We start from the raw sequence: 26,698 nt of genomic DNA, 5'->3' as shown, positions 1-26,698 counted from the left end.
TTTTTCCTTTGCTTCCCTTTTGCTCTCTTTCTGGCACTCTCTCACTTGTTCCCGTACACTCTCGTGCTTTCTCCTGCTGCTCACCAGTGTGCTGTGACCATGAGTTCTTAAGGGAAGGAAAATTACAGATAGGAGAACTGATGGCACATTTTTGAGTTTAATACAGAATTTTTTATAATGAATGATAATTCACCAAATTAGTATTTGGAATGGAAAGCTCACTTGAAATGTAAAATTTATCATCTTAATTTTGACATTTTAGAAAATAGTTATCATGATAAGTATCAGAACACAGATCTTCATTGTTTTAAATGAGTGAATCATATTTTCATTGTTGGTGTTTTAGACTTTTATAAACAGTATGTCTTATATTTGAAAAAAATACTTTGTTTGTAAATCAAAGATTTTGGGAATGAACATTTTAGTTGTTGTTGTCTATGAACAAGGTCCTCGGAGGTCCTTTTTTGGTTTTGAATTGTCACTCTGTGCTTCTGGATTGTGTTAATGTCTTTTGTAACTAGTGAATGGCCCTGTAAATTCTGTGGCACGTTATCCCTAAGGACGATCGCTTTGGGAGCGCCCTGACCCTCAGTCCACCTCAGTACTGCTTAACATCTGTTTATTTACCTTCAGGTTACTCATTACCCCAAATCCCGTCACTTGTTTACCTTGTTGCCCCTGATGGTAAAGTACACATAAAATCCATTTAGTTAGACCCTGTTCACAAAACAAGAACATAGTGGTCTGCACAAATGTACACCTCATGGCCTAACATTCAGCTCAGGATCATCATTATCTTGTGTGCGCTTGTAAATTAATCCACTTTTATTTTCAAACGAAATAAATACATTTGTTTTTTTAGACTGTGATTTCATAATCAGCTCCAACACATCTGCTCTTTCGCTCCACGAGTTTGACGTGCACCTGCAGGCTCTGGGTGTTCTTGCATATTTCTAAACTTGACCTGTTGACAGCACTAATTTGACACTTGACATTATTGCATGTGTACAACATTTCTCAAGAATGACGTGAAAAACTAAAAAGCAATGGAATGCATCATCTGGGCGCTTTTAAAATGCCTTGTTTAAAATCTGCTGTAATGTAATATTGAAAATAATAATGCCAATCATAACAATAGTTATACATATTATATTACTGTACATGATTTAATTTGAGTGCACACATACAAGATGTCTTCATAAAGTTGAATATATGTTTGAATCCAGGTACAATGTAAATTGTTGTTACTTATTAATTCACATTTGCCTCGAGTTTGATTCCGTATAAAGAGAACATTAGTGCAACTGACAGTGTATTACTCCGAGTAGAGTGTAGGCCGAACAGTGTATATCATCTTCAATATGTCACATTTGCTTGTTTGTAGTTTTTTGACATGTTGTTAAATACTAGAGCTGTTTTAATGTGACTTTATGCCTTCTTACTCATTTAGATGACATTAAGCTTTGACATCTGAGTAACAACAATACAGAATGTTTATTACATTGTGGTTAAAATTGCAATCACAATATTTGCTAAATGGCCCAAATATATATTTGGGGAAATTCGTGTAGCAAGTGTTAATGTACTTGACAGCGGTGTTCACACAGTAGACTGTTTTACTTCCAGTATGCCCGAGGCATGTGTACATGTGGAATAATCGCAGATAGCCTAAAGCGCATTATTATTTTATGTTAAACAAATAAAACACCCATTTTAGAGCATATAATTGGCTAGGTTTGCTTACTGCAGAGCTGTAGTTACCAACATCTTCTATTTGCCCGGAGATAATATTTTACATCTATAAACACCACAGGCACATCAGCGTATTTACACAATATTATTTGACACATTAAATGGGTGTAATTAGGGGTGCGTGATATTGGCAAAGAAATTATATCTAGATTTTCTCTGGGATTCCCCGATAAAGCAGGCAACATTATGAATCGCATAGTCTTAATGCGTTGTACTAGCTCCATTTTACATGTTACCAGGATTGTTGATATTATTAATAGAAAATGAGAAATATTTTCTCATCAAACTTGTCATCATTCACTCATTCTCGTGTCATCCTTTGTGACTATTACTTGTGCAGAACAAGAAGATATTAAGATATTTGAAAGAATGATGTTAACCAAACAACATTGAACCCCACTGACTTCCATGGCATGGACACAAAATAGACACATTTTGGACACATTTCTCAAAATATCTTCTTTTGTGTTTCACAGAGGAGTCCTATACAAGTTTTAACAATATAAGGGTAAATAAACGACGTTAAAATAAATTCAGTTTTTGGTTAGAGCATGGCACTAGCAATGGCAAGGTCATGGGTTCGAACCCAGGGGATTGCACTAGGGAGAAACAAAATGTATAATACAATGGTGTAAGTCGCTTTGGATAAATGTATCTGCCAAATATGTAAATGTAAAGACACTAAAACTAAAATATATTAACAAATGTCTATTTGGAGGAGAGCATGGCAAATTTTGCCATTTTGTAGGAAGATTTGACAAAAAAGAACTGGAAATAGACAGTGTCATTCATTAATAAATCAAATTACTCATTTAAAGCGATGTGTTAAGTTACTCCACTCGTAAAATCCGTAAATCGGAATTCAGAACCTGAAAATTGTTAATGTTTTGTAAATAAATCTGAATTTAATTTTTAGTTTTGCTCAAAATGTTTAGAATTGTGAACGGAGTTCATCTTTTCATCCCTAATAAATAATGATAAAATAGAAAGAATATTATTATTATGAAATAAACATATAAAGGATGACCGCATCATGATACTGGTTGGATTTACGGTGCTCTTTAGAAAAGCAATCTGCTCTTTGCTCTTAGCAGTTGATATAGTTAAAAAATCTGTGTTTAAGGTGCGTTGTGGCATGTTAATACTGTTTCAGGTGCTTAATAGAAGTGCTTAATACAAGTGTTAAATGATAAGACACGACTGAGGTGTTAAAGGCTAAATGGCATAAGGGAAGTTGGCTAGCCTTCAGTTGTTGTGTCGCTGTGGAAGATATGGCATGTAATGTGAATCTTTAGAGAGACGCATTATTGCGAAGGGGGTTGTTGACCTGGATTAAACCTGTCTCAAGCACAGCACAATAGCCTGCATTTTCAATGATGTAGGTCATTGATCATAGCACAGGGCGCCAGGCAAGAAGGCAGAAGCGGTATCCGTCTCCATCCAGAAACCTTACACTGGAAATGTGATGCCTATTATTCTAGCCACACTGCATTGTGCTCAAGGAGAACAGTAGTCTGGAGCTCCCACAGTTGTTTGGGTTGAAACCAGTGGATTTAGCTTGTGGGTTTCACATGGAAACCACACATCTACTAATGTTTTGGATTAAACTAAAGGTACTGGTTTGTTCTTTGATGTGCACTCTTTCTGGCAGTGTTGTTGTTGTTTTTGGTAAGAATGGGTCGTAAGCAGGCATTTGCATGTACAAATAAGCAAAGGAGGTGCAGTTGCCTGCAGTGCTGACAGAGCTACAGGTTTGCCATCAATGATGAACACAACTCAAGTGTTAGTGCACCAGTCTTATGCAAGAGCTTCACTCTGTTTTTGGATGTTTTCGAGATTTTCAGGAGAATCTCAGCTTCCCTAATGCGGTCCATTCATCCAGTATGGCTTTAAACATCTACGAAAGCTAATTGGTGCTGGAGAAGTTTTTCCCTTTTGAAAACCTAAAACAGGAAATATGCCTTTTTGACCATCACTTACTTGCATTCATTTTCTCTATACAAGCTTTCAGAGTTTTTCTGTTAGTAATGCCAGAGCAGTCACTTCTGTGATAAAACACAACATTTTTTAAATCCCAAAATTTGCGTTCGTGTTTACTTCTGTAAAACGGAATTTCGAATGAGAAAAGAAGCATTGGCGTTGCTTGTTTTTTTCCCCTCTGTGTTTTGATTGGATATATAAAAACACCCGTTGCATTTTGAAGTGGAACTGGCAGCAGACTGACAGTGTAATGGGAGGAGTTAACGGATGTGCCGCCCAAGTCGTCTAACATGCATCATTTAAGATGGATAGTCACTACAGGACGGAAGTGCTTTTTCTTATTTTAACTGAAGATTATGAGGCCACGTGAATTTTAAAAAGAGAAGGACCCACGTTTGTAAGCTATTTACAATAAATGCTGCAATATTTTGAAAAAAATAGGAATTGTTATTTTTAATTTCTCTGGGACCTTAACTTTAAAGCAGAACGTTTGAAAATCTGAATATATGTCAAGAAAGCATGTTGTAAAATCAGTCCAATTCATTAATAAGGTTGTCCCACAAATGTATTGAGAAAAACACAATTGAATCAAAAACTGCAGGACCATATGAGATTAGTCATGAAGCATTGAGTGCAAGTAAGAAAATGATGATTACATTGTTTAATGTAAAATATAAAAAATATATAAAATTGCATTAATTTATGGGATTTAATCTGGTTTATAAATTGTTTGTGATTTAGATGCTATTGGTTTTCACAGGGAACTCTGCAAATTAAACAATTTTTTTAATACAAAAAAGACTTGTTGAGGCTTGTACATAAACGTCATTGTTTGTTAATTTGTAGCATTGAATCTGGCTTTTTTATTTATTTTACATGTTTGCTTTAGTTTTCAGTGGTTGAGTGAAAAGCAATTATGGCTTCATCTTTGCAATTTGCAAACAATTAAATAGTAATTAATGACACTAAATCAGTCTAATTATAAACTGGGTGACTTTTATGCTCTCTACTCAATTATGAAAACATCAGATTTTTTTCTAATGCACATTCGGCAGTGTGATAACCTTGGAGTATCTGATCAATTTAACTAGTAGCTTATTGGGTGAACTTGGGTGCACAGAGGTGTGATGTAAGTTCCTGGTCAACATGTGTCAGGACGGGAGTTTATGTGTACTGAAAGAATTGAGAACACAAACAAAACAGACATTTATACCCGTGAGTTCACTGCAGAGAATAATGTTTCTGCACAACATGTGAGCTCTTCTAAAGAGCTTGTATGTTTAGTGCGCTTTGTAGTGGGTTCGTAGCTCACCTCACATTCACGTCTGTTGTAGGGAACTAGATTTTGTAACCATAGTGACTAGGAGCCGAGCGCTCACTGCAGGCCACACTGAGCCTCCATTGGTTGTTCCATGCGTGTTGACGTGTTGGTTAATGCGGGTGGGGGATGGGTGAAGCGTTTGACTCACACACGCTGACCCACACTGTCAAGAAGATCACCAACCCATATATCAGCACTCGTACTGTGTGTAAAAGAGTTTACAGTGCACCGAGTGAAAGACCATCTTTTGGCTAAATTGCTTTTTATAGAAGATGAAGAAGTGTATAAGAGTTGTTGAGCTGGAAGAGGAAACGCTGATCTTATTCACTACCATCCTAATACTGCACAAATTCCGAAACGCACAGACTACACACATGTGATTAAACAAAAATAACAGACATGAATTGCTTTGTGAGTAAAAAAACGATTGTCTTTAGGTTTGATGTTTGTTTTTAAGATTGATAAGGCAGGATGGAAAAGAATTAGGGATGCGCAATAAATTATCGGCCATATCGGTATCGGCCGATAAATGGCCATTCTGAATCGTATCGGCCAATATATTATAGCCGATCAATCAAATAATTTCCTTAGTCTGGTTAAACTTCTTCAGCTGCATGCTGCTCGCGGGTAAATACATACTGTACATGCAGGGGTTTTAAAACTGTGGGTCGGGACCCACTTGTGGGTCGAACCGTGACATGATGTGGGTCGTGGAAAGACAGTTGGCTCTTGAATGACAAACATAAAAACAGTTAAGTCCAGTTAATGACTGGCAATAACAATAGCTTTGATATTTTACAATTACATAGTTTGGTATTGCAGCAAGTTGGTATTTATGGAAAATAAAAACTTCTACTTATAGAGGATGAATGTGTATTTTCTCCCCATATTTCCATTTAAAAATATTTTTGTGGGATAAATAGATTAGACCCGTCTAGGTAGGTCCTGGAATGAAAAAGTTTGGGAATCGCTACTGTACAGTACCATCTTTCTGTCATGAGTATTCACTTACTGCTAGTAGCAAAACATTGTTGATGTAGGTACAGTATATAGATACAGTATTTATGAATGTGTGAATTATAAGAACAAAAGTTTATTGTTAGAAACAGACTGCTGTCTGAATGCTTTCTGTTTTGAGACCTTTTAGACATGTGGCTATTAAGATGTTTCTGGGTTGCATTCGAAGAACATCTATAATTTGTTTACATTTACAAGTACATGGTCACAAATGATTTTGTGTAGAAAACAGTGAAATGACTTTTGCTGGGTTTTCACAAGCAGGGTCACATAAGGTAATGAACAACGTTCTTATTGAGAATTTATTTAAAGTAGTTCTGGTATGAATGGCATGGAAAGCCCAATTTAGTAAGTAACTCTGTTTATGCTGTTTTAATGTTTTAATTATTATGTCTGAGCTTTCCTGTAGCTCAGTGGTAAGAGCATGGCATTAACAATACATAACAATAAGGTCATGGGTTCGATCCCAGGGGATTGAACATACTTAGAAACATTTTGTATAGGATAATGCAATGCAAATCACTTTGGATAAAAGGGTCTGCCAAATGCATAAATGTTAATGTAAATGTATATTACATTTGCTGTTTGCATGTTTTTAGTAGCTTTTTTATTGAAAAATATGAATTACCAGACTTCTGTTAAGTGTGCATTCCCCTTAAGCCACAGAGCAATCATTAATACAATATATCCAACTGGGATAAATTGATTAAATAATTATTTATTTTAAAAAAACATAGTGTCTGGACCTCCGTTTGGGAGAAAATATAAAGACCGGACCTCTTAGAACTTTAATTGAAAACCCCTGCAATAAAAATTAGACATTTCAAGAATGAATTCCTAAGAAAAGACCTAATTACCTCATTTTTTCCTTTTGAACATTATCTAATTGAAGATGTTCATTCTTGCAAAGGAGCTAGTCTGCAGAACCCAAAACGCCTCCATACCTCTGTATTATTAAATGGCGCTAGCACCAATGTGCTGGCATTCACTATGCTGACCTCTGAAATACTGTTTGACGTTGTGTCTTTGAAGAAGTTATACAAGAGAGCCAAATCCACAACAGTATTGTAGTAATAATAGGATCTATATTAACAGAACACGTTTGCTGTTCTATTGTTTTGCAGGTTTTGTAATCGAAGTCAAGCTCAAGCTGATGATGAGGATAGCATGGACACCACTGATGTCACACCAACTGCAGACATTGACATCACATCAGAAATGGGTGAGAAATGTTTATTTAATTTAGCTGGATTGTATCATCTGATTTTGGACTATTGATACAGATCGTCTATGGTTGTACTGTGTGTTGCCATAGGGGAAACAAGGCCTATTATGAGCTATTATTTTCTGTGAAAGTATTTGCACAAAAAAGACTCTAAAGAAAAACTCTAAAAAGTGCTAAAGAATTGGCCGTACAAATAATCTTATTTTGTTATAGTCAGAGCAGTTGATGCTCAGACAGCTGCCATTTAGTCAAAGGTGTGCCAGTTACCTCTCATCTGAATCTTGTTTTGTTTAAGTTCATCATGGTTAAACAACATCATATAAACAACACAATCATGTGTCTTGTCCTGCTGCGGTTCTTTATAAACATGCTCGCTGTTACCACACCAGTTTTGTCTTGAATCTTCAGATCTCAGCTGTATGCTGAAAGACTACTGTACATGACTCGGAAGAGGCATTTTTTTATCCGAAACTTTTCAGTGTGTCTTGGAGCTTTGGGCACAGCCTATAGGATTATTATGCTTTTTTTTTAAGATTAGATGCCTCCAATTTCTTTAAATCCAACTTTTTATTGCTCCAATAAATGCATGTTCCTATGCCCTCACATAACGAACCTGCAAATGTCGCGACTGACCAATCAAAATCAAGCATTCCAACAAGCTGTATAATAACAACATATATGACATTATATAAATACATATATATATATATATACATATGTATATATACTTATTTCTGCGATAACAACTGGCTGCCTATACATTATCCCTAATTTAATGTAGATAACGCTCTTGTGGATTCCTGTTTTTTCCCCATTTTCTATCATGTGGACTGAGATGAATGCTCTTTTGAGCAACGGAAAAACTGTGTTCTGCCTTTTCAAACATCGTTTGAACAAGTGCTGTGTGGGCACGTCCGACACGAGACGAACCGTTTTCATCTCTGTTAAAGGTTTCGCTAAAGGTCTCTGCTCCCTTTGTGATGGCCTCTGTGGCAAAGTGTATTTGTTGTATTGTATTTGGGTTGATGTCAAGTTGAATGAAGAATAAAATATCCACAGGTAGCAAATAATTCCTAAATCTAACTCGTTACATTTTTTTGTTTGTTTGTTTGGAAATGTATTATTTGTGCAAAGGAGCCTTGATGCTTGGCACAACGCAACCCTCTTGATGTGACTTAAAGAAAATTATAGTATTTAAAAAGCAGTATTTAATTCATTTTCACCAGAGTATCATAGCCCTCACAAATGCTCTGTCCAATGTAGGGATGAGTCACAAATTTTGAATATTCGAATAGTATATTTAACTCTAGAATTTCAAATAGGGTGTGCGATCTTAAAAAACTTGATAACTTGTTCGAAGTTACGCACACTGTAGATTGCGTGACATAACGGAAACGATAAATTGAGACGATGTCAAAAATGTATTCTGTGTGGGGGTCCTTTAATAAAATGAATGAGAATAAAGTGCAGTGCAAACTCTGGAATGCAAAGCTGACTTATCATGGATCAACAACTACGATGCACAATCATTTGAGGGCGAAGCACCAAGCAGATCCATCCACAGGTCAGCAAGCAGTTGCTAGTTTATGGTCAGACCGACCAATTTGGATGCCAGACGGGTGGAGCAAATAATGGCTCTAACTAGCAAGATGATTGCTAAGGATATGCTTCCGATCGGCTTTGTCGGAGGAGAGGGTTTTAAAAATCTTATGGAGTTTGTACAGCCCGAGTTTACGGTTCCGTCTAAAAAAACGATCTCTGCCAGACTGGAGAAACTTTTTCAGGACAATAGAAACTGAAGCCTTTTGAGCTGTTAATTTATGAAATCGCTCCGAACTGTTAATAAATGCCGTCATTCGGTTAATATGTTTTAACGCCTGTTAAGTCTGGTCTAAAATCTTTATGGCTTTAATATATTTTCTTTGATCAATCGCACTGTTTTTTAGTTGGTATAAATGTGCATGCTCATATTTTACAAGGAAATCTCATAGCATTATGAGCAGTTGATTCTGACCGACGTACTTTTAATAAGTGCTGTCATTCGGTTGTTAATATATTAATGTTTCAGCACGTTATTTTAATGTATTGCTTGACGTAAGATTGCCTATTCCATAATACATAAAGCAGTGTGCCGTCATACGGATTTAAAGCGTAAATGTTCTCTCTCCGTTTGTGTGTGTGTAATACAGTAAATGCGTCCATGTGGGGGAGGGGTGCGAATTTCGAATAATTATTTTTGCTTTAAATGCCCATCCCTAGTCCAATGATACACGTCAGGTGATGCATGCTGCCTTTGTGTCACATTACAGAGCACTACTTTAAAGTGTGACCACAAAACAAGTCACTAGAACATGTCCCAGTTTTACAATGTTGTAAATGGTTTTATTTTAAGTGACCACTGCATGTACTTTGCTAACATGAAGGGATTCGGTTGCTCATCATTTGAGCAGCATCCCCTTGCTTCAGTGCTCTTAAAAGGAGACAGTCCTCACTGCAGAACAGGACATCTTGGGTGCGTGGTTGGATCCAGACCGACTCCTCCCACTTTGTACATAGCCGCAATTTGGAGAGTTAAGTTGCAACCTGTCGATCACAGTTAAATATGTTAACCTAAATTTAAATGTAATAAAATTATTTTAAACTTGTTAATACATCAAGTTTGTTTTCAGCAAGTTTGTTTTGCTGTCAAATGAATAACTTTAGTTAGGTCTTAATGCAGAATTGTTAGAGCAACAACACAAGTATGATGTGTGTTGTGGCAAAACTGCTGCAGAAATATGTCGACCAATCAAGACTAAGTGGGAGGAGACTGGTTCCAGTGTCGACTCATCACAATAAAATGGGAGGAGACTGGATCTGGATTCTGCAGTGAGGAGCTACTGCTTAAAAGGGTGCAAAATGGCTTCTGGATATCATTGTAAATGTGTTTATCTGACTTCCTAAAGAGTTTCATTCATTCTCACACATTTACCTTTACACAGTTTCAAGTTGAACCTTAATGAAACTGTTCCTTCTAAAGTTGCACCGATTGGCCAATAATAAGTCGATGTTGATACTGATTAAATATAAATTTAGTCTTCAGTATTGGTATCTGCAGATATCACTCGGAGAAATGTAGTATCTGTGCATCTCTACTTCCTCCTCCTACTTGTAAATAACCACTGAGTCGTTGGCCAGTTTGGATAGATTGATCAACAACTTCACAAAAAGTGTAGCGTGATGTCATTTCCAAAATGCTGATGAAGGTCTTATTGAGTATATATTTACATATATTTATTTCACAGGAATATGTTAACATGCGATGTCAGGACTGATATTTCCTTTTAAAAGAAGTGATCGTGTATCAATGAATGCTGGCTGAAAAGACTACACAGCCGTAGATACATTTTATTATCTCCCATTGCTCTGTGCAGGTCATTGTAGGGAGGGTACTTTATTTCCACATTTACTGTATAGAAGTATAGAGGACCAGCTGTTGAAATTCTGTCATAATTTATTCACCCTCATGTTGTCCAAAACCTGTATGGTTTGGAAGTATTCTTTAACCTTTTCTTGCCGCATGTAGGATATTCATTTTATTTCTCAAGATTAAAGCAGTGACATTGTTAGTTAATATATAAGACCTCGAGACCTCCGTGTATTGTTGAATTGTTTGGTGTTGGATCTGTATGTTGTTTAAAGTAAAAATAGAAATTGCCCTGTAAAAGTAATGTAACAGGGATCGGTTGATCTCAATAGCAGCTTAATTGTTCAACTTCTGTTGAATTGTCTAGTCATTCAGACAACCCAGTTATTGATCGATTTTGAAAATGTTACGTTTTATAAAATGTAGTTTGTAAAGTGTACAATGTTATGATATGAAATATGATGAGTCCTCTATCTTTAAAGCAACTATTAAAAATGTATATAAATATTGTCACTTGTAATTGGAACTTCTATAGCCATCATTTTTTACAATATATGTATAAATGGAGAGAAAAACCTTGAGAGAGACCAGAACTTATTGGGAGGGCCAGTTCCCCTCTGGCGCATTAATGTAACGCTGCTGCAACTACAACGAGAATAAATACCGTACGTTGTAAGATTTTACTAGTATAAGTGTAAGTATACACTTATGTGTGTGGAAACAGGGAAAAATAGGTTCAGGTCTGATCCATTTTGATAGTTTTTATGGTTGCATATTCAGTAAAATTACTCTGTATTATTTTTAGATACCCCTGTTCTAAAGTATGTCTACTGTGAACACACAGATGTGCTGGAGCCAGAGACGGATGATGATTTTCCTGAGCCGCTGGATTTCAGCCCTAGAGACGAGAGCGCTCTGTCTCCGCTCTTCCAGCGTTCTGTGTCAGAAGACTCTGCTGGCTCATCTGCCTCCACCACCAGAAACACCAAAACTAGGTTAGTGAAACAGATTTGACATACGCGCACACACTGTCAACTCAATGTTGTAAGCATGTATCCAGGTAAAACTTGGCTACAAACTTTTAATGCTCTGAAGAGGCATAGAGAGAGAGCTCTCGCACACAGTTTATTGAGGGATAGAAATTGTAGTATGTAGAGCCACAGAAAACAAAGAGATGTGCGTCACAGAAAGCTTCTACCTGACATGTGTGTATGCAAAAGCAAGCACACGTCAATGTTTCCTGCGCTGCTGAATCTGCAGTGCCTCTGCCAGAGAGTTGTGAGCTGGTGATTTCTACGTGATCAATTGTATTTTGTGGATGCAATAAAATACATTGACAATAAATTCTGTTGCATTGTCATTTGCTGCATATATAACAAATATGAGCAGATCCAAAGTATATTGCACTGTTTGTTTGATATGCGAGTCCCAAACCAAACCACAATGAATTAATACCCGCCAGATCCCTACGTTCTGCAAATGTTCTATGTTCTCACGTACCTTCTCTGGATCTGTTCAAAATTTGTGGAATGATCTGCCCACTGCTACAAGATCAGCAGATTTTGTAGCCATCTTTAAGAATCAAACGCATCTCTTCCGTCAGCACCTGACCTTTTAGTTCTGATCTCTTTTCTACTCGTTCTATCCTAAAAAAAACAGCTTTGCATACTGTGGTAGGTTATATGAGACCAGTTTTACTGCGCTTGTGCTTATGTTGTGCCAATTCGTTCCATCGTTTACCTCATTTGTAAATCGCTTTGGATAAAAGCGTCTGCTAAATGACTAAATGTAATATCAGCTGTATAAATCAAGGAATTCAAAAAGGAAAACACTGTGTAAGCTTTCAAAACATACATCTTATTCTGGCCAATGAACCGAAACGCAAAGTTTAGGGAACACCAGTAATTTCAGGAAAGATATTCCTGTGCTGTCCTTCGTGAAAACAAAATGTTTTCCCCCAAGCTAATGTTTTTGGTTTTAAGTAGATTGTTGTGGTGTAAATGTATCATTAATGATAAAAATAGAAAAGATTGAGCAAGTTGTTAAGCATTTAGTTCCTCCCACCTACCCCACAGCAAAAACGAAATCCTGAAGCAAACACAAGCTCACGTGAACGTGCGATGGCAGAAGGGCGTATATGTGCTCTCTATATGTGCTCTCGTGCACACTCCGTTTGAGTGACAGCAAGTGGATCTGGGGGAGGGGAAGCTGAATCTGCGCTGCTGTCATTAATGAAGGCAGGGGGAGTGAGCGCTCTCTTTTGGATTCCCAATTAGAACAGATTGTGCTTGTGCTAATGTGCAGTACCATTAACAACAACGTGTGAAAGCAGAGGAGAATCCCATTCAGCCATTACTGCACGTGCATCACATCTCCTACTGACAGCCGGCTGTCATTTGCCACACACACACACACACACACACAGCTTTAGAGAAAATAAATGAACTCTAATGAGGAGGTGCCCTCAATAATGCCATTTCCCAACAATCCTGATGTTATGAGCAAAAGTGCGCAAAAACTGTGAAATGCCAAAGGGAGAAAGACGGAATGACAAATTAGAGTTCTTAGGGCCGGTGGCTGAACTTGAAATAAATGATATATGATAGATCGTCTCAAGAACTGATGCAACTTCAGAAGTGTTTCTGTGCGATTAACCCCGTCCCTGAAATCAGGTCATTCTGTTGGCTTTGAACTTTGAATGGGTATTCTCTTTTGTGTTTTATAACTATGCCTAGAAAAATCACGTTGTGATTTATGTCCTGTTATAATGAAAATTTGTTAAAATTACCATTTTCAAACATGAATTCAGAACCAAGCTTATTAAAGGAGTAGTTCACTTTAGAAATGAAAATTCTGTAATTATTTACACCATCTCTTGTCATTTAAAAACATCTCTGACTTTCTTTATATATACGATATACTTGAAATGGACTTTAAACTGGTTTCAGAATGTTACTCTGCTCCAAAATCTGATGAGTTGTCACATAATATCAACATCTTGTATTGTTCATTCTCTCCTTTGCTTACACCAGCTTTAATCTTCCTAGTAGAACGGCCATGCAAACTAATGGTACTGTTTAGCGTGTTGACAAAATGTTTATATGCTCTCTTACTTGTAAGTCGCTTTGGATAAAAGTGTCTGCCAATTGAATAAATGTATGCAAATGTAAATAGTGTTCCTCATGAAGAACATGACTCATCAGAGACATTAGCTTTTTGCTAAGATATGACACTAACGCTGCATTTAAAGGCATCCTAACGGAATATGACTTTCTTTTTGAAGAATAATTTTATTTCCAAGTGGTAGAATGGGGGCAAATTTCTGAAGCTCCAAAAAGTGTACCAATCTATCAAAGAACAATCACATTGTGATTTATGTCGTGTTATAATTAGGGCTGCAACAACGAATCGATTTAATCGATAAAAATCGATTACTAAAAGAGTTGGCAACGAATTTCATAATCGATTCGTTGTGTCGCGCGACACGGAGACGTTTGATTATATTAAAAAAACTTTATTTGAGCGCGGAGCGGAGTGAACACACTCGGTCTCTCTCGCGCACTGATGCTAGCAGAGTTTGGCGTGTCATAGACGGGGCGGAGCAAAAGTAAAAAAAACGAGCGGAGCAAAGATACATGACGGAGGCAGAGAAATCCGCGCGACCCAAGTCATCCAATGTGCGGGAGCATTTCACACTAAATAAACAGAAAAACTGTGTTAACTGCAAAATATGCAAAAGCGACATGGCACAGGAGCACCACGGCAATGATCCAGCACCTGAAACACAAACTTGTCTTTGATGAGGAGGAAGGGAGTTCAACAGCAGGTTAAGTCATTAAAGAATCCTACTTTTGTTCCGTTTTGAAGTGAGGAACGTAATGTCCCTGGTGCTTATGTTTACTCGTTATCCAGCTTGACAAGCATGACAAGTTAGCAATAAGCAGGGGTGGTATAGTTACTTTGCACTTTGCATTGCAAGCATAAAAACACGTTTTTATTCACTAGCCTTTTTTGAACCATTCACTTATCAATCTGTTGTCATGTATAGCTACACTGCAAAAAAAGCCTTTCTTAGTAATTTATTTCTCGTTTCCAGTCCAAGTATCTAAAAAAATCAAGATTACTAGACAAGAAAAATGGCATGAGAAAATGAATTGATGATTATAACTTCTGTTTGAAAGTATATCTCATTAAGATTGTTTTTCTTACCCCATTGGCAGATAATTATGCTTGTTTTAAGCAAACAATCACTTAATTTGAGGTGTTTTTTCAGAAAACAAGACATAATTTCTTATGCTATTTCATGTGTCTAGTAAATGTATCTTGATTTAAGATTTTTTTGATATTTGAACTGACAACAGGACAAAACTACTAAGTTAGAAAAGCAATGTTTGCAGTATATATTCTGTGCTTTTTCCCATATAGGTTATTATTGACAAATATATTTGTGTGTGTTCTACTTTTTAATTTAATTTTAAAGTTCTTTTATAGCACTCGGTCATCTTAAGCTTTGTTAAAATGTGGTGTATAAATTAAGCTTGCACTTACTACAATGATGGTAATAATTTAATGAATAAACTTCAAGTGAATTTGAGAGCGAGTTCTTACATTCAAACAAATCCTGTCAAATTTCTGATTTGTATTGTTCTTTATTTTTTATAAATTATTTATTGTTCTGGCAGCTCAGGTGGCACTTTTATTTAAAAAAAAAAAATAGATATATTTGGCAGATATAAAACATACATGTGTATGTTTTTTGTGTTAGTCCATTTTTATTTTATTATTATTGTTACAGCTCAGGGATGTTCAAGGAGCAACATGTTTGTGCAGTTTCTAAAGATTTAAGTTCTGTTTTTGAATAAAGGGTTGGAAATGAATGCTTTTCTTGGTTTATGTATTTATCCGATTCATCGATTAATCGAAAACATAATCTACAGATTAATCGATTATTAAAATAATCGTTAGTTGCAGCCCTAGTTATAATGACATTTAGTTAAAATTACCATTTTTCAAACGTGTATTCACAACCAAGCTTATTAAACTCTTTCACCGCCATTGACCAGTTATCTCGTCAATTAAAAATAAACTGTTCCCAGCAAAAGACGAGTTATTACGGCAATCAGTGTTTATACTGTTATACAGCAGGTGGCGCTAATACACACCTTTAGGAAAAAGTACAGAATCCCAGAACCTAGAACGTATATGTTTTAGCGGTTTTTAATGATTGTTCTGAGTGTAATCTGGGCGGAATCTTTGATGAAACAGCGGAGATAATTAACGTTTATTTCAAAATGATGTATTTTTTAAGAAACCTACACACATCTACGGAGTGATAAAAAACGAACAAATGAAGATAGAAGAATGCGGTTTCTTTTGTTTAAAAGCTGAGACATATTGTTTGTCCATATATTCTTTACAGAAAATTTACTCTGAGCCATTAAAGTCGGGTGAAAATTAAAAAAAACGCTGGCGTATGCTGGCAACTCTATTTTTAAAAGGCTGCCGGGGAATGAGTTAAAGGAAATTGAAATGTCATCATTTACATTTCTGTCTTGTCATTTAAAACCATCTCTGACTTTCTTTATATATATACCATTTACTTCAATGAAATGGACTTTAAACTGGTTTTCTGCAGAAGACAAAAGAAGATATTTCAAAAAACGTTGGTAACAGTACAGCACATCCCCTCATTCACTTCTATTGTAACCAATGCAAGTGAAAGGGGGGTGTTAACAATGTTCTTTAAAATATCTTCTTTTGTGTTCTGCGGAAGAAAGAAAGTCATACAGGTTTGAAATGACATGAGGGTGAGTATATGATTACAGAATTTTCGTTTTGAAGGTGAACTACCTTCAAGTGTTTAATACTACACATATGATGGTATCGCCTCCCTACATTTAAATTTTGAGTGTAATTCATTGACCAAAATTTGAGAATGCAGAATAAACAAAAATAAAACAAACGAAAGGTGAATCAACACAGCATTTAATAAACCAATAGATATTGTGATATCATTTAAGTCTTTTGACCATGATAATCACTTTGTGAAAATCTGTAGTGCGAAAATCAGACGTTCCTTGTTTTAACTGTTTTTTTGTTTGTTTGCTTAAATATTAAAAAGTAAGCTGACTAAATAATAATTCACCTGGTGTAATGTTGAACACATTCGAACATGACTTATTACCACCACAGTAATGGAGAAAACGCAATATGTACATCAGGATTGTGCACTTACACTTCCATTAGACAAGTGTTCGCCTTTGTTTGTCTACTTGTATGTGGGTTTAGGCAAGGAGTGTGTGTCAGGTCTAACAGTTAAAAATCTGATCTAAAATGTATTTTCCTCTTTCTCTTTCTCTCACTCTCTCTGTGTTCCTCACAGGAAAAAGCTCTGTGCCTTCTGCTACTGTGGAGAGAAGAGTCTCTTGGGTCAGGGTGAGCTGAAATTGTTTGGACCCACGCCCGGTTATGTGCCGCTACACATCCGGAACCGCCGCGGCAGCTCTGAGAAGGATGACGATTACCATGATGAGGACAATGATTTTGATGACAATGACAACAACCGGAGCCCGGGTCAGCGCGAGGTTGGCCTGAAAAAGTGAGTTGCAGCGGGATTCCAAAGTACATTCAATGTGCTTGACAAGATTGGCCTTTAAAGGCCATCGTTTGTTGGTGTAGGTCCTTAAAACAATGTAAAAAAAACATACGAGTCATCTTTTTGTGTTTACATTTTGTTTGTCTGAGCGTCTTGACCAGCGTGACATTACATTGGTTCATCCAATGGGGAGTCAGATGAAACAATGATGAGTACTCGAAGTGCCAAGCAACCCAATATTTTTGTCTGTAATATCTGAAAAATCGTATTCTCATTCACTCGATTTAATTCAAAGTGTTTAAACGTCTTGTCGCAACTTGGAAGAACCATGAAGATGCTATTAATATCAAACTTGAATTGAGGCACAATGATGTATTCATGCATGATTGAGATTTGAGCAAAGAAAAAGGTTTTAGCAAAAAAATGTACTATCAATATGATAAGAGCAGTGTGGACATTGTGTTGTTTAAAAACATAATTTTCTACCAAAGAAGGAAGTGATGGGTTTGTAATGATTATAGCAGTCATTACATTACATGTTTACATTTTTCTGATGTGAGCTTGGCACAAAATTTCTCGATTTGGGAATTGGATGGCTTAGTTTTCCAATTTGCTCTTAATATAATACTGCAGTTCTATTGCAACTCTGGTTGTTCGAGCTTTCGAGCTCAAACTGAGCTTGTGTTCTCTTCCAAAGTGTGAGTCTGATGTAAAAGGATTGAGTGCTTTGACCCAAAAACGCTGGGAATTGCTAATGAACCCAACACTACAATTCAATTTGGGTCAGTTAATTTGGTGCCAAAATGGCCCGATGATTACTTACAATATGGAGGGTTAAAGAAAGAAATCCATAAGGGAGAGTTCCACCGGCAGACTTTCACTCCATGTGACCTGTTGTTGTCAAAAGTTCCCGTCCACAGCCGCCCCCAGGCTCATTGGATGAGTGCCTAACTTGTTCAGCTCTTCTCGGCCAATCGGGTGCCCCGCTGAGGAATGATGACGTAATGCTCTCTGTGCAGTCTCTGGCAGCCTGCCAACAGGCGGAGGATTGTTGTGTTGGAGGCGCCTGATTGGCCGGTTTGAGTTGGACCTCTGCCAGCTATTGACAGCAGTGTGAACACAATAATAGCTCCACTGGTCCACTAGAAAGACTGTTAAGGTAGACCAGACATATAGAGAAGAGTGTTTGACAATAGCTAGATTGTTTTTGTGCAATAGGATGCAGTTAATACTATGACGGAGTCTCATCTGCTGCTGCTGCCTTGTGGAATTTGACAACCAAATAAATTCTCTAAAAAACACATACATGTATAATATATACCAAATACTTCAATGAAATGGACTTTAAACTGGTTTCAGAATGTTACTCTGCTCCAAAATCTGATGAGTTGTCACATAATATGAGTATCTTATATTGTTCATTTTCTCCTTTGCTTACAACAGCTTTAATCCTCCTAGTAGAATAGCCTTCTTAACTAATGGTACTGTTAAGCGTGTTGACAAAATGTTTATATGCTCTCTTTTAAGTCGCTTTGGATAAAAGCGTCTGCCAATTGAATAAATGTATGCAAATGTAAATAGTGTGTTTCTCATGAGGCACATGACTCATCAGAGACATTAGCTTTTTGCTAAAACATGACACGTACGCTGCATTTAAAGCGATATTTCAGAGGCAAAAGAAAATTTCCCAATGTTTTACTCGGCCTCATATTCTTAATGAATATGACTTTCTTTTTGAAGAAGAATGCTGTCATTGTTATAATACCACGATTCATTTTACTTCCAAGTGGTAGAATGGGAGTGAATGGGGGGCCAATTTTTGAAGCTCCAAAAAGCGTACCCATCGATCAAAGAACAGTTCGCCACAGCACCGTGGTCTTAACGAAGGTCTTCTTAAGCGAATCGATGTGTTTGTATAAGAGAAATATCCATATTGGCAGCGATATAAAAGATCATGTCTAGCTTCTGTTATCCCTCGGCTGCGCGTGAACCTAAGGCTTTTACGACTGTATACTATTGGAAAAAAACGGAAAATGCCAAGTTAGTCACCGGAACTTACTGGGTCATTGGAAAAATATTTGGAATCTTGCATTCTTTTTTTCTGTCCTGCTGCTATATAGTGCGCTAGCATTTTATTCTTAAAGACCCCTTGTGGTCAAAATTAAGTTGTTAATATTGTTTGTATAACACGTATAATCATTTGCCCCTGTGGATCAGCAGTTTTAGGCATAAATATGCACAGATTTGGGCTAACATGATGGGCTAACAGCCACACTGCTGTGTAAATTCTCAGTTTCAGAGTGAGATTGAGTGGAGGCGGGGCTAATTAGAATATGTACATAATATACACAATAATTGGTCATTTAGATTGATCAGTTTTTTGCACATAGGTTGTCTACTTATTGGAATTGTGCAGAAAAGTCGGTTTGATGATCACATTTTGTGATCTTTTATATGTTCATTCCCATAAAAAAATATGTGCATATGATATGTTTCTCCTATGTGGACTAGATATTGACCCCTAAAGAGAAATTTAGATGCTATTTTTTTTTCATTTGGTTCTGTATGAGAAGAATAACTTATCTGTTTTTCTGACGAGTTTTGATGATGTATTACAGTCATACTGTACTCGTAACCTCCAGATCAGATTATTTAACGCATTATTAAATTAGTGCCGATCCATGGGAGAAGCGGAGATGAAATTCTATGAGTGATGTATAACCATAGCTGTGCAGAAATAGAACATGTTTGAAAATGCATGAGATATTGCATATTGAATTGTCTGTTATTGAACAACAATATTATGGATTTCTCTGGCCTTTTTTATAGTCCTTTCACAAGAATAAGTAGTCCACTGGGGTATGCACATTTGTTTGTACACATTTGTTTGGGTGTGAGTGTGTTTGTTCCTCTAAGGATTGGGAATCAAAACACTATTTAGTTATAGAAGAGCACTGCTTCTCAATCCACAGCACCACCACTGAAATTAGATAAACTTTACTGAAGTTACTGAATCCTGCAGTCTGAAATGAATTAAATCAATTGAATATTCTGGATACCAATACTTTTATTAAAACAATGTGCAAATGGGAAGTCTGTAATCATGTTATGCTCTGGGCATCTGTGTAACTTTATGCTTGGGACCTTTGAAAAATCAACTTTTTTTTTCTTCATATTTTTAGTGCACAATGCAAATATCCAATAAATCAATAAAGAATATCATTATTATTAGTTCGAAATGCTAACAGTCTATTGAAAGAAAGACAGGATAATACCAAATTATACTATTTAATAGACTACACGAAGACAACAGTTGTCTTGAACAAATGTCTTATGTTTCTTTTTTTTAAATGGTAATCGCGATCAGTCACCTCTAGAAAAAAGTTTGTTTTTACATAAGATATGTCTGTGCACTATGCATATTAATTTTGTATTTATAAACATACACATACATGTGCATATATATTAAGGAAATATTTAGATATAATTTAAATAATTAGTAAATACAAGTACACATAAATGTTAAAAAAAGTTTAACATTTCATATTCTTTTTTTCTTGTGTTAATATGCACAGTACACAGACATATATTATGTGAACACAAACTTTTTATTCTGGATGCGATTATCACGATTCATCGTTTGACATCCCTACTTTTTACTTATTCAATTTAAAAGTAAGTACATTGATGATAAAATAATTCTCTTTGTAGTCAGGCTGTTAAACTCATAGTATATTGGTGATACTAACTGTTAAAAATGATTGTCTGTAAAATCAGTCTCTAAATATAAAGGTGACCGAAATCGTGATGACATCAAATTTGAGAAGAGAGTATATAAAAACGATCTTCACTGAATGAATGAAAAAACATTGACAACTCATCAAATACTGTTCTCAGTTAATGGGCTTGCAGATAAAAAATGTGAAACAGCTTTGTGCAAGCTCAAAAAAACACAATAATATTGTCTGTTGGTGTGGTTGCCAATGTATATTTGTTATGGTTTTCTATACAGTTGTTGATGTAAACAAGCATGAAGGAATTACCTCATTTACGATTCTCATGTCTGGTTCTAGTATCTGTTGTAAGTGTTTATGAAGAGGAAGTTGCGACAGTTTATTTATATTCATGCAGATGTTCTGGACCGAGGAAGAGATGGCATACCGTAGTCTTTCATCCCGTCCTAACTGCATCCCACTTCTGGCTGTCCCTCTTCAAACCGGCTCCCTTTTTAAATGTTAATTCCTCTTTTCCGCTTCTCTAAGTCTCAGTGGCTCGCGCTCTCTCAGCGCCACATCCAAGAAGCCAGTCATTCCAGCCCCCCACCCTCTTTCCGGCTCGCCCTCTCTCTTTCATACTTTCCTCTAAACAGCCAGTCCTTGTGCTGGAGCCAAGTACGATAACCCTACACCTCGTCATTTCAGACAGGGATTCATGGTTGATGTCGCCAATAGGATGCTGACGTCTAGATGTTTGTCATTTGAGGAGCTTGAAATATTCTTTTGTTTGACGAAATCTAATGTTGCCTGTGTCTTTCCTCAGGGTCAGCTCTCCAGACAGCGGTCTGCACTCTTCCTCGGCTCCTGGTAGCACAGACCCCACTGCTGAGGAGCCCGGCCACAAGTTTTGGAACGAACAGGGCCAAATCGGCCTTCCCGATGGCGTTAACGTTGAATCTTTATTCGACCCCACTGGTGAGTTCCAAATACTCTGGTGTCGGATTTTTGCTGTGTTTTATCAGTTGCTGATGATGTTTGTTTTTGTATTGTGACTGCAGGGCAGTGCTGCGCTCATCTGCGCTGTGCAGCCTGGTCAGAAGGCGTGTGCCGCGGCGAGGGACAGTCACTGCTGTATGTGGACAAAGCTATTGACTCAGGGAGCACAGAGGTAAGCGTGTCACGACAAGCATTTTAGAATGGATTTAAAGTGGGTTTAGCTGCCTACTACTGTCCTTTACATCTACATCTATGCATTTGGCAGACACTTTTATCCAAAGCGACTTACATTGCATTGTCCTATACATTTTGTTTCTAAGTAAGTGCAATCCCCTGGGATCGAACCCATGACCTTGGTGTTGAACGCCATGCTCTTACCACTGAGCTACAGGAAAGCATCACCCACCAATAATGTCACCTGTACTTGCTCCATTCCACATATTCACAAGACTCTTTACAGCTTCGGCCCTCTAAACCTGGCTCCAACACTGTCACGATTGCAGTTCAAAAGAGGCATTAGTGGGGTTGAGTGGGCTCACGTGTACTGTACATTTTGCAGCCACGAATCTGCGATATAATGTTCCCTGAGAGTCATTTCTGTGAAGGAATGACAAATGCGCCCATTGTTGATTAAGTATTCGGAGTTAATCATGAATGGGGTTATTATTGGCAGTAGAAGAGACTGGAGAGCTTGTGTCGGTCCCCTGGTCCTTAAAATATTTTCTAATTAGGAGGCGAGGCGTTCAGAGCTGCTACAGCCGGCTCTCCTGTGAAACTCCACTAATTAACACAATGCAATGTGACAGACGCAGGGGCGCGCTCCACCCGGCCAGGGAAAGCACATTAGGAGTAATTAATTTCTACATCAGCCCATTTACTTCTCCTGGGAAATGATTATCAAGGATAAACAGATCGCGTCTATCCAAATATGCTGCTGTGCTTTTGTCGACTATCGTGAGTATCTGTCAAATCCCAAAATTTTGGAACTGGGCAATTCCGTGAAAATTCCGTGAAATTTTTTTTTACCAGCGGTTTTTACTACCACAGATTTGAACATTTGGTGGTTCAAATACCCATGTGAGATCTCTCTTGAAATTTGAAAAGCATTTGTTTTATTTTAGTGCGTGATTTTTCATAGTCAGGTTCCATAAAGAGGGAACCCTTCTGCATTCATTGAGTGTTATTGCTTCAGGATTGTGCAATTTATTTTACAGGAATCTTACAATGTTTATCATCTCCTAAGAACCGCGTCCTTTTTTGTCACATCCATAAAGCATGTTTATTTCCCTTTTTTTAAATAGATTTCTTTTCATATACTGACTTTTTTATGTTTAGAGACTATCAACAAATGTTATCATCAAATAAACAAATGGTTAATATAATCGTAACAAATTTATTCTCTTAGCATTTTTATGTCACGTTCATAACGCAAAATGTCACGTCCATAACGCTCGAAATGCCCAAGTGTAGTATTTCACTGGATTGCACTCGCTGTTGTCGTATCGCTGCCTTTATCTTTATTATTTGTTTGACATGCTTGTCACAGTGAGCACTTTTCGAATCATTCTGTTGCTTAACTCTTTCCCCGCCAGCCTTTAAAAAAAAGTTGCCAGCCAGCGGCAGCGTTTTTTAACATTTTCACTAAATTTTGATGGCTCATAGTTCATTTTTTTAAATTAATATATGGACAAACAATATAGCAAATTAATAATGTCTCTGCTTTTAAACAAAAGAAACCATATTCTTCAGTACAAACACCGATTGCCATAATAACTCGTATTTGACGGGGAACTTTTTTTTTAAATGACGAGTGTAGTGGAGTAGGCGGGGCAAGACCGTGGTTCGAGACTGGTGAATAATTGTTAAAGAGCGGCAGGTGTGCGCGCACCGGTCTCGAATCACGTAGGAGATCGGGAGCATATAAGAGAATGCGCAACCAGACCGTCGAAGAGAGAGGTCCGGGCCCGAACATGTATTACGTTTGTATTTGTATGTATGTTTTATTCGCTGGCCGTCGACCGTGAGGGGCGGCCGGCTGTCATTTTTCTTTTGATTATGTTGGATTACATTTTTAAATGTTTGCCATTTACCGCCTCCTTAACTACTTTGAATCTTGCTACAACGAGATAACTAGTCAATGGCAAGGAAAGATTTAATCGTTCCACTCCATTTTACACCACTTGGCTGATCACGGAAATTTTTAGAATGTGTAAACAAACGCATCACGCGCTGCCTCTGTAACACAAGAGACTGAGCTATAACGGCTCTGCGCACATTCAAGAACCGTGCTGAAAATTCTGTGCCGAGAACAGTTTGTAATCGTGTCATGTCGAACCAGGCTCACACTGTGCTTAGAACGATTCAGCGCAATGGTGGAAAAGCACTCGGTGATGATATTGAGTCAGTAGAGACACTTGTTTGTAAAATGAGATCTTTTATGCGACATTGATTTGAGGATTTGGTACCCTTACTCATCACCACATGACCTCACTAGTGCTTTTCACGTTTTCACTTGGTTGCCGAAATTGATGGCATACTTGCGAAAAGCGCTCTGTAGAGCAGTTTGTCTGTTTAGGGCTACTGTAGAAACAACATGGTGAATTCCATGTAAGGGGACCCGGGGTTCTAAGATAATAAAACATATCACTGCATTATGTAAAGTCTTTATAAACCTCTGAAGACACTGCACATTGCATTTTATTTTACAATCCGTGTACCTACAGTGTACTTGCTTAAGAAACTACTGGGTAGTATAAAGTAACTACATGGTTGGGGTAGGTTCAGGGTTAGTACCTAGTTATTACACAGTTATTATATTTACTTTAATAAATACACAGGACTGTAAATTTCTACCATTATATTGCATTTCTGTCAACAATCCTCCAAAAAACTACACATTGGACCTTTTATCTCTAAAACCGTTAGCGAGAAATCAGTGTTCATTCATTCATGCAGAGAGTAGCTCTACTTGCTGGAATAGAAACTAGCTGCTTGGGGCATTGCCAAGATGGCTGCGGAGTGAACCGACTTGAACCAGAAAGACAAAATAAATGTTCTGTATTTGAGTGTATGGTTCCACAAAAAAAACCTGATACATCCACATATCCTTTCTGTTGCGTCATATCTATAAACATCATCCGAAACTTAAAATGATTTTGCTGATTAGCTTCTGTCCTCACCATGAATGACAGAGACAAACCATCCAAGGCACAACATTTCATCTAGCGTTTTATTAGCATCTTCCATCACTGCTTTGTTCCATTTGGAAATCAGCCATTGTGCCTCTTTGCAGATACAGTAGCATTACAAAGAGGAAATGTTGTTGTGCTTCATAACGGTGTCCTTGGATTCTTGGCAGCAAGCAATAGCGTGTCAGCTGTAACTTTTTCACCCCATGAAGGAGATGTTTGAGGAGATGGCTTCATTCTGTTTATCTGAGGCAGACGTGGGAGAGAGTGATGAAATACTGTGTGGGGTTACAGCTCTATATGGCTGGCCTTCAAAATGATTCAAGAAAAAAACACTGTGGGTAGAGACTGGTGTCAGCCCCAGAGGACTCTCGCCGCCTGGACGATAATTGCTTAAAGCTCAGTGTTAAAAGGTTTTTGCAGATTGTTGCATTTGGGCCTTAGGCCAAGAGTTTTTCAAGCATGAGAAACTGCTGACTAGAGACATTTTCAAGTTTTAGGCCCTGGTGTCCTCTATTATTCAAAGTGCGAGTGCTTTTTTCATACTGTTGATTTAAATGTCTGGCCAGTCGTCATTCGTGGCCTTATTTTGAATGGCATTTGCCTTGATCCTGAAAAATGCACGGGAGAACAATGTAATGAGCAAACAGCCATGCAAGAGGATCACCAAGGCTCAGCTAATAGCCTGCTGCCTGACCTTACCATCGAAGGTCTAGGTTTTTAGACTACACGTGCACTCAAGGCTGATGCAAAAGAGATTCAGATTCAGTTCAAGAGAAACATTTCACTGGATTGACCCTAGAAACTCAAAAAATAGTCTAATAATGTTTTATATATACACAAATGTACCCTAAAATATAAGTTACAAGGAAGGTTGTGTTTATTTCTCTTGGTAGTGCTGTGCATACTGTAAGCGCCTTGGAGCCTCTATGAAGTGTTGTGAGGAGAGCTGTGGGCGCTCGTATCATTACCCATGCGCAGCTGCTGCCGGAACCTTCCAGGACATGAAGAAATGTACTGTCCTTTGCTCAGACCACATCCAACAAGCTCTCATACGATGTGAGTTTCTTTTTTACAGTACACACATTCCCTAGATGCCTTACTGATGTTTCTTTGAATATAACTTTGAAAGACCCGAGCAGCACTTGTGTGAATATGAGATATTCTATTATTTTTCTCTCTCTTCAGCTAAAGATGATGTGCGCTGTGTGGTGTGTGACAGCCCTGGAGATCTGCTGGACCTACTGTTCTGCTGTACGTGTGGCCAGCATTACCACGCGCTGTGTCTGGACATCACAATAACACCGCTTAAGAGGGCAGGCTGGCAGTGCCCCGAATGTAAAGTCTGTCTCGCGTGCAAGTGAGTATCCAGAACGGCCGGTCATGAATTAGCCATGTTAATCCAGTGTTTGTGTTAGGCAACATCACATGAGCAATAGAGTGTTAAGTAAGGGTAAGTGGACATCCAGACGGTTGTTATTACAAAATAAACCACAGCTGGG

General features: G+C 37.5%; 1 protein-coding gene across 1 annotated transcript in view; it reads left to right on the top strand.

The window, feature by feature from the left end:
- The window catches only part of kmt2ca (lysine (K)-specific methyltransferase 2Ca), a 114,754-nt gene that overhangs the window by 26,021 nt on the left and 62,035 nt on the right, over nucleotides 1-26,698 (top strand). Inside the window, 7 exon segments of the mRNA XM_056738844.1 lie at nucleotides 7,195-7,292; nucleotides 11,546-11,696; nucleotides 17,084-17,299; nucleotides 21,836-21,987; nucleotides 22,071-22,180; nucleotides 26,093-26,255; nucleotides 26,385-26,556. Of these exon segments, the coding sequence (XP_056594822.1) occupies nucleotides 7,195-7,292; nucleotides 11,546-11,696; nucleotides 17,084-17,299; nucleotides 21,836-21,987; nucleotides 22,071-22,180; nucleotides 26,093-26,255; nucleotides 26,385-26,556 (1,062 nt within the window).

Source organism: Triplophysa dalaica, chromosome 23 (genome assembly GCF_015846415.1).
Source record: "Triplophysa dalaica isolate WHDGS20190420 chromosome 23, ASM1584641v1, whole genome shotgun sequence".
Taxonomy (NCBI): Eukaryota; Metazoa; Chordata; class Actinopteri; order Cypriniformes; family Nemacheilidae; genus Triplophysa; species Triplophysa dalaica.
This window is presented reverse-complemented; position numbering and strand designations above follow the sequence as displayed.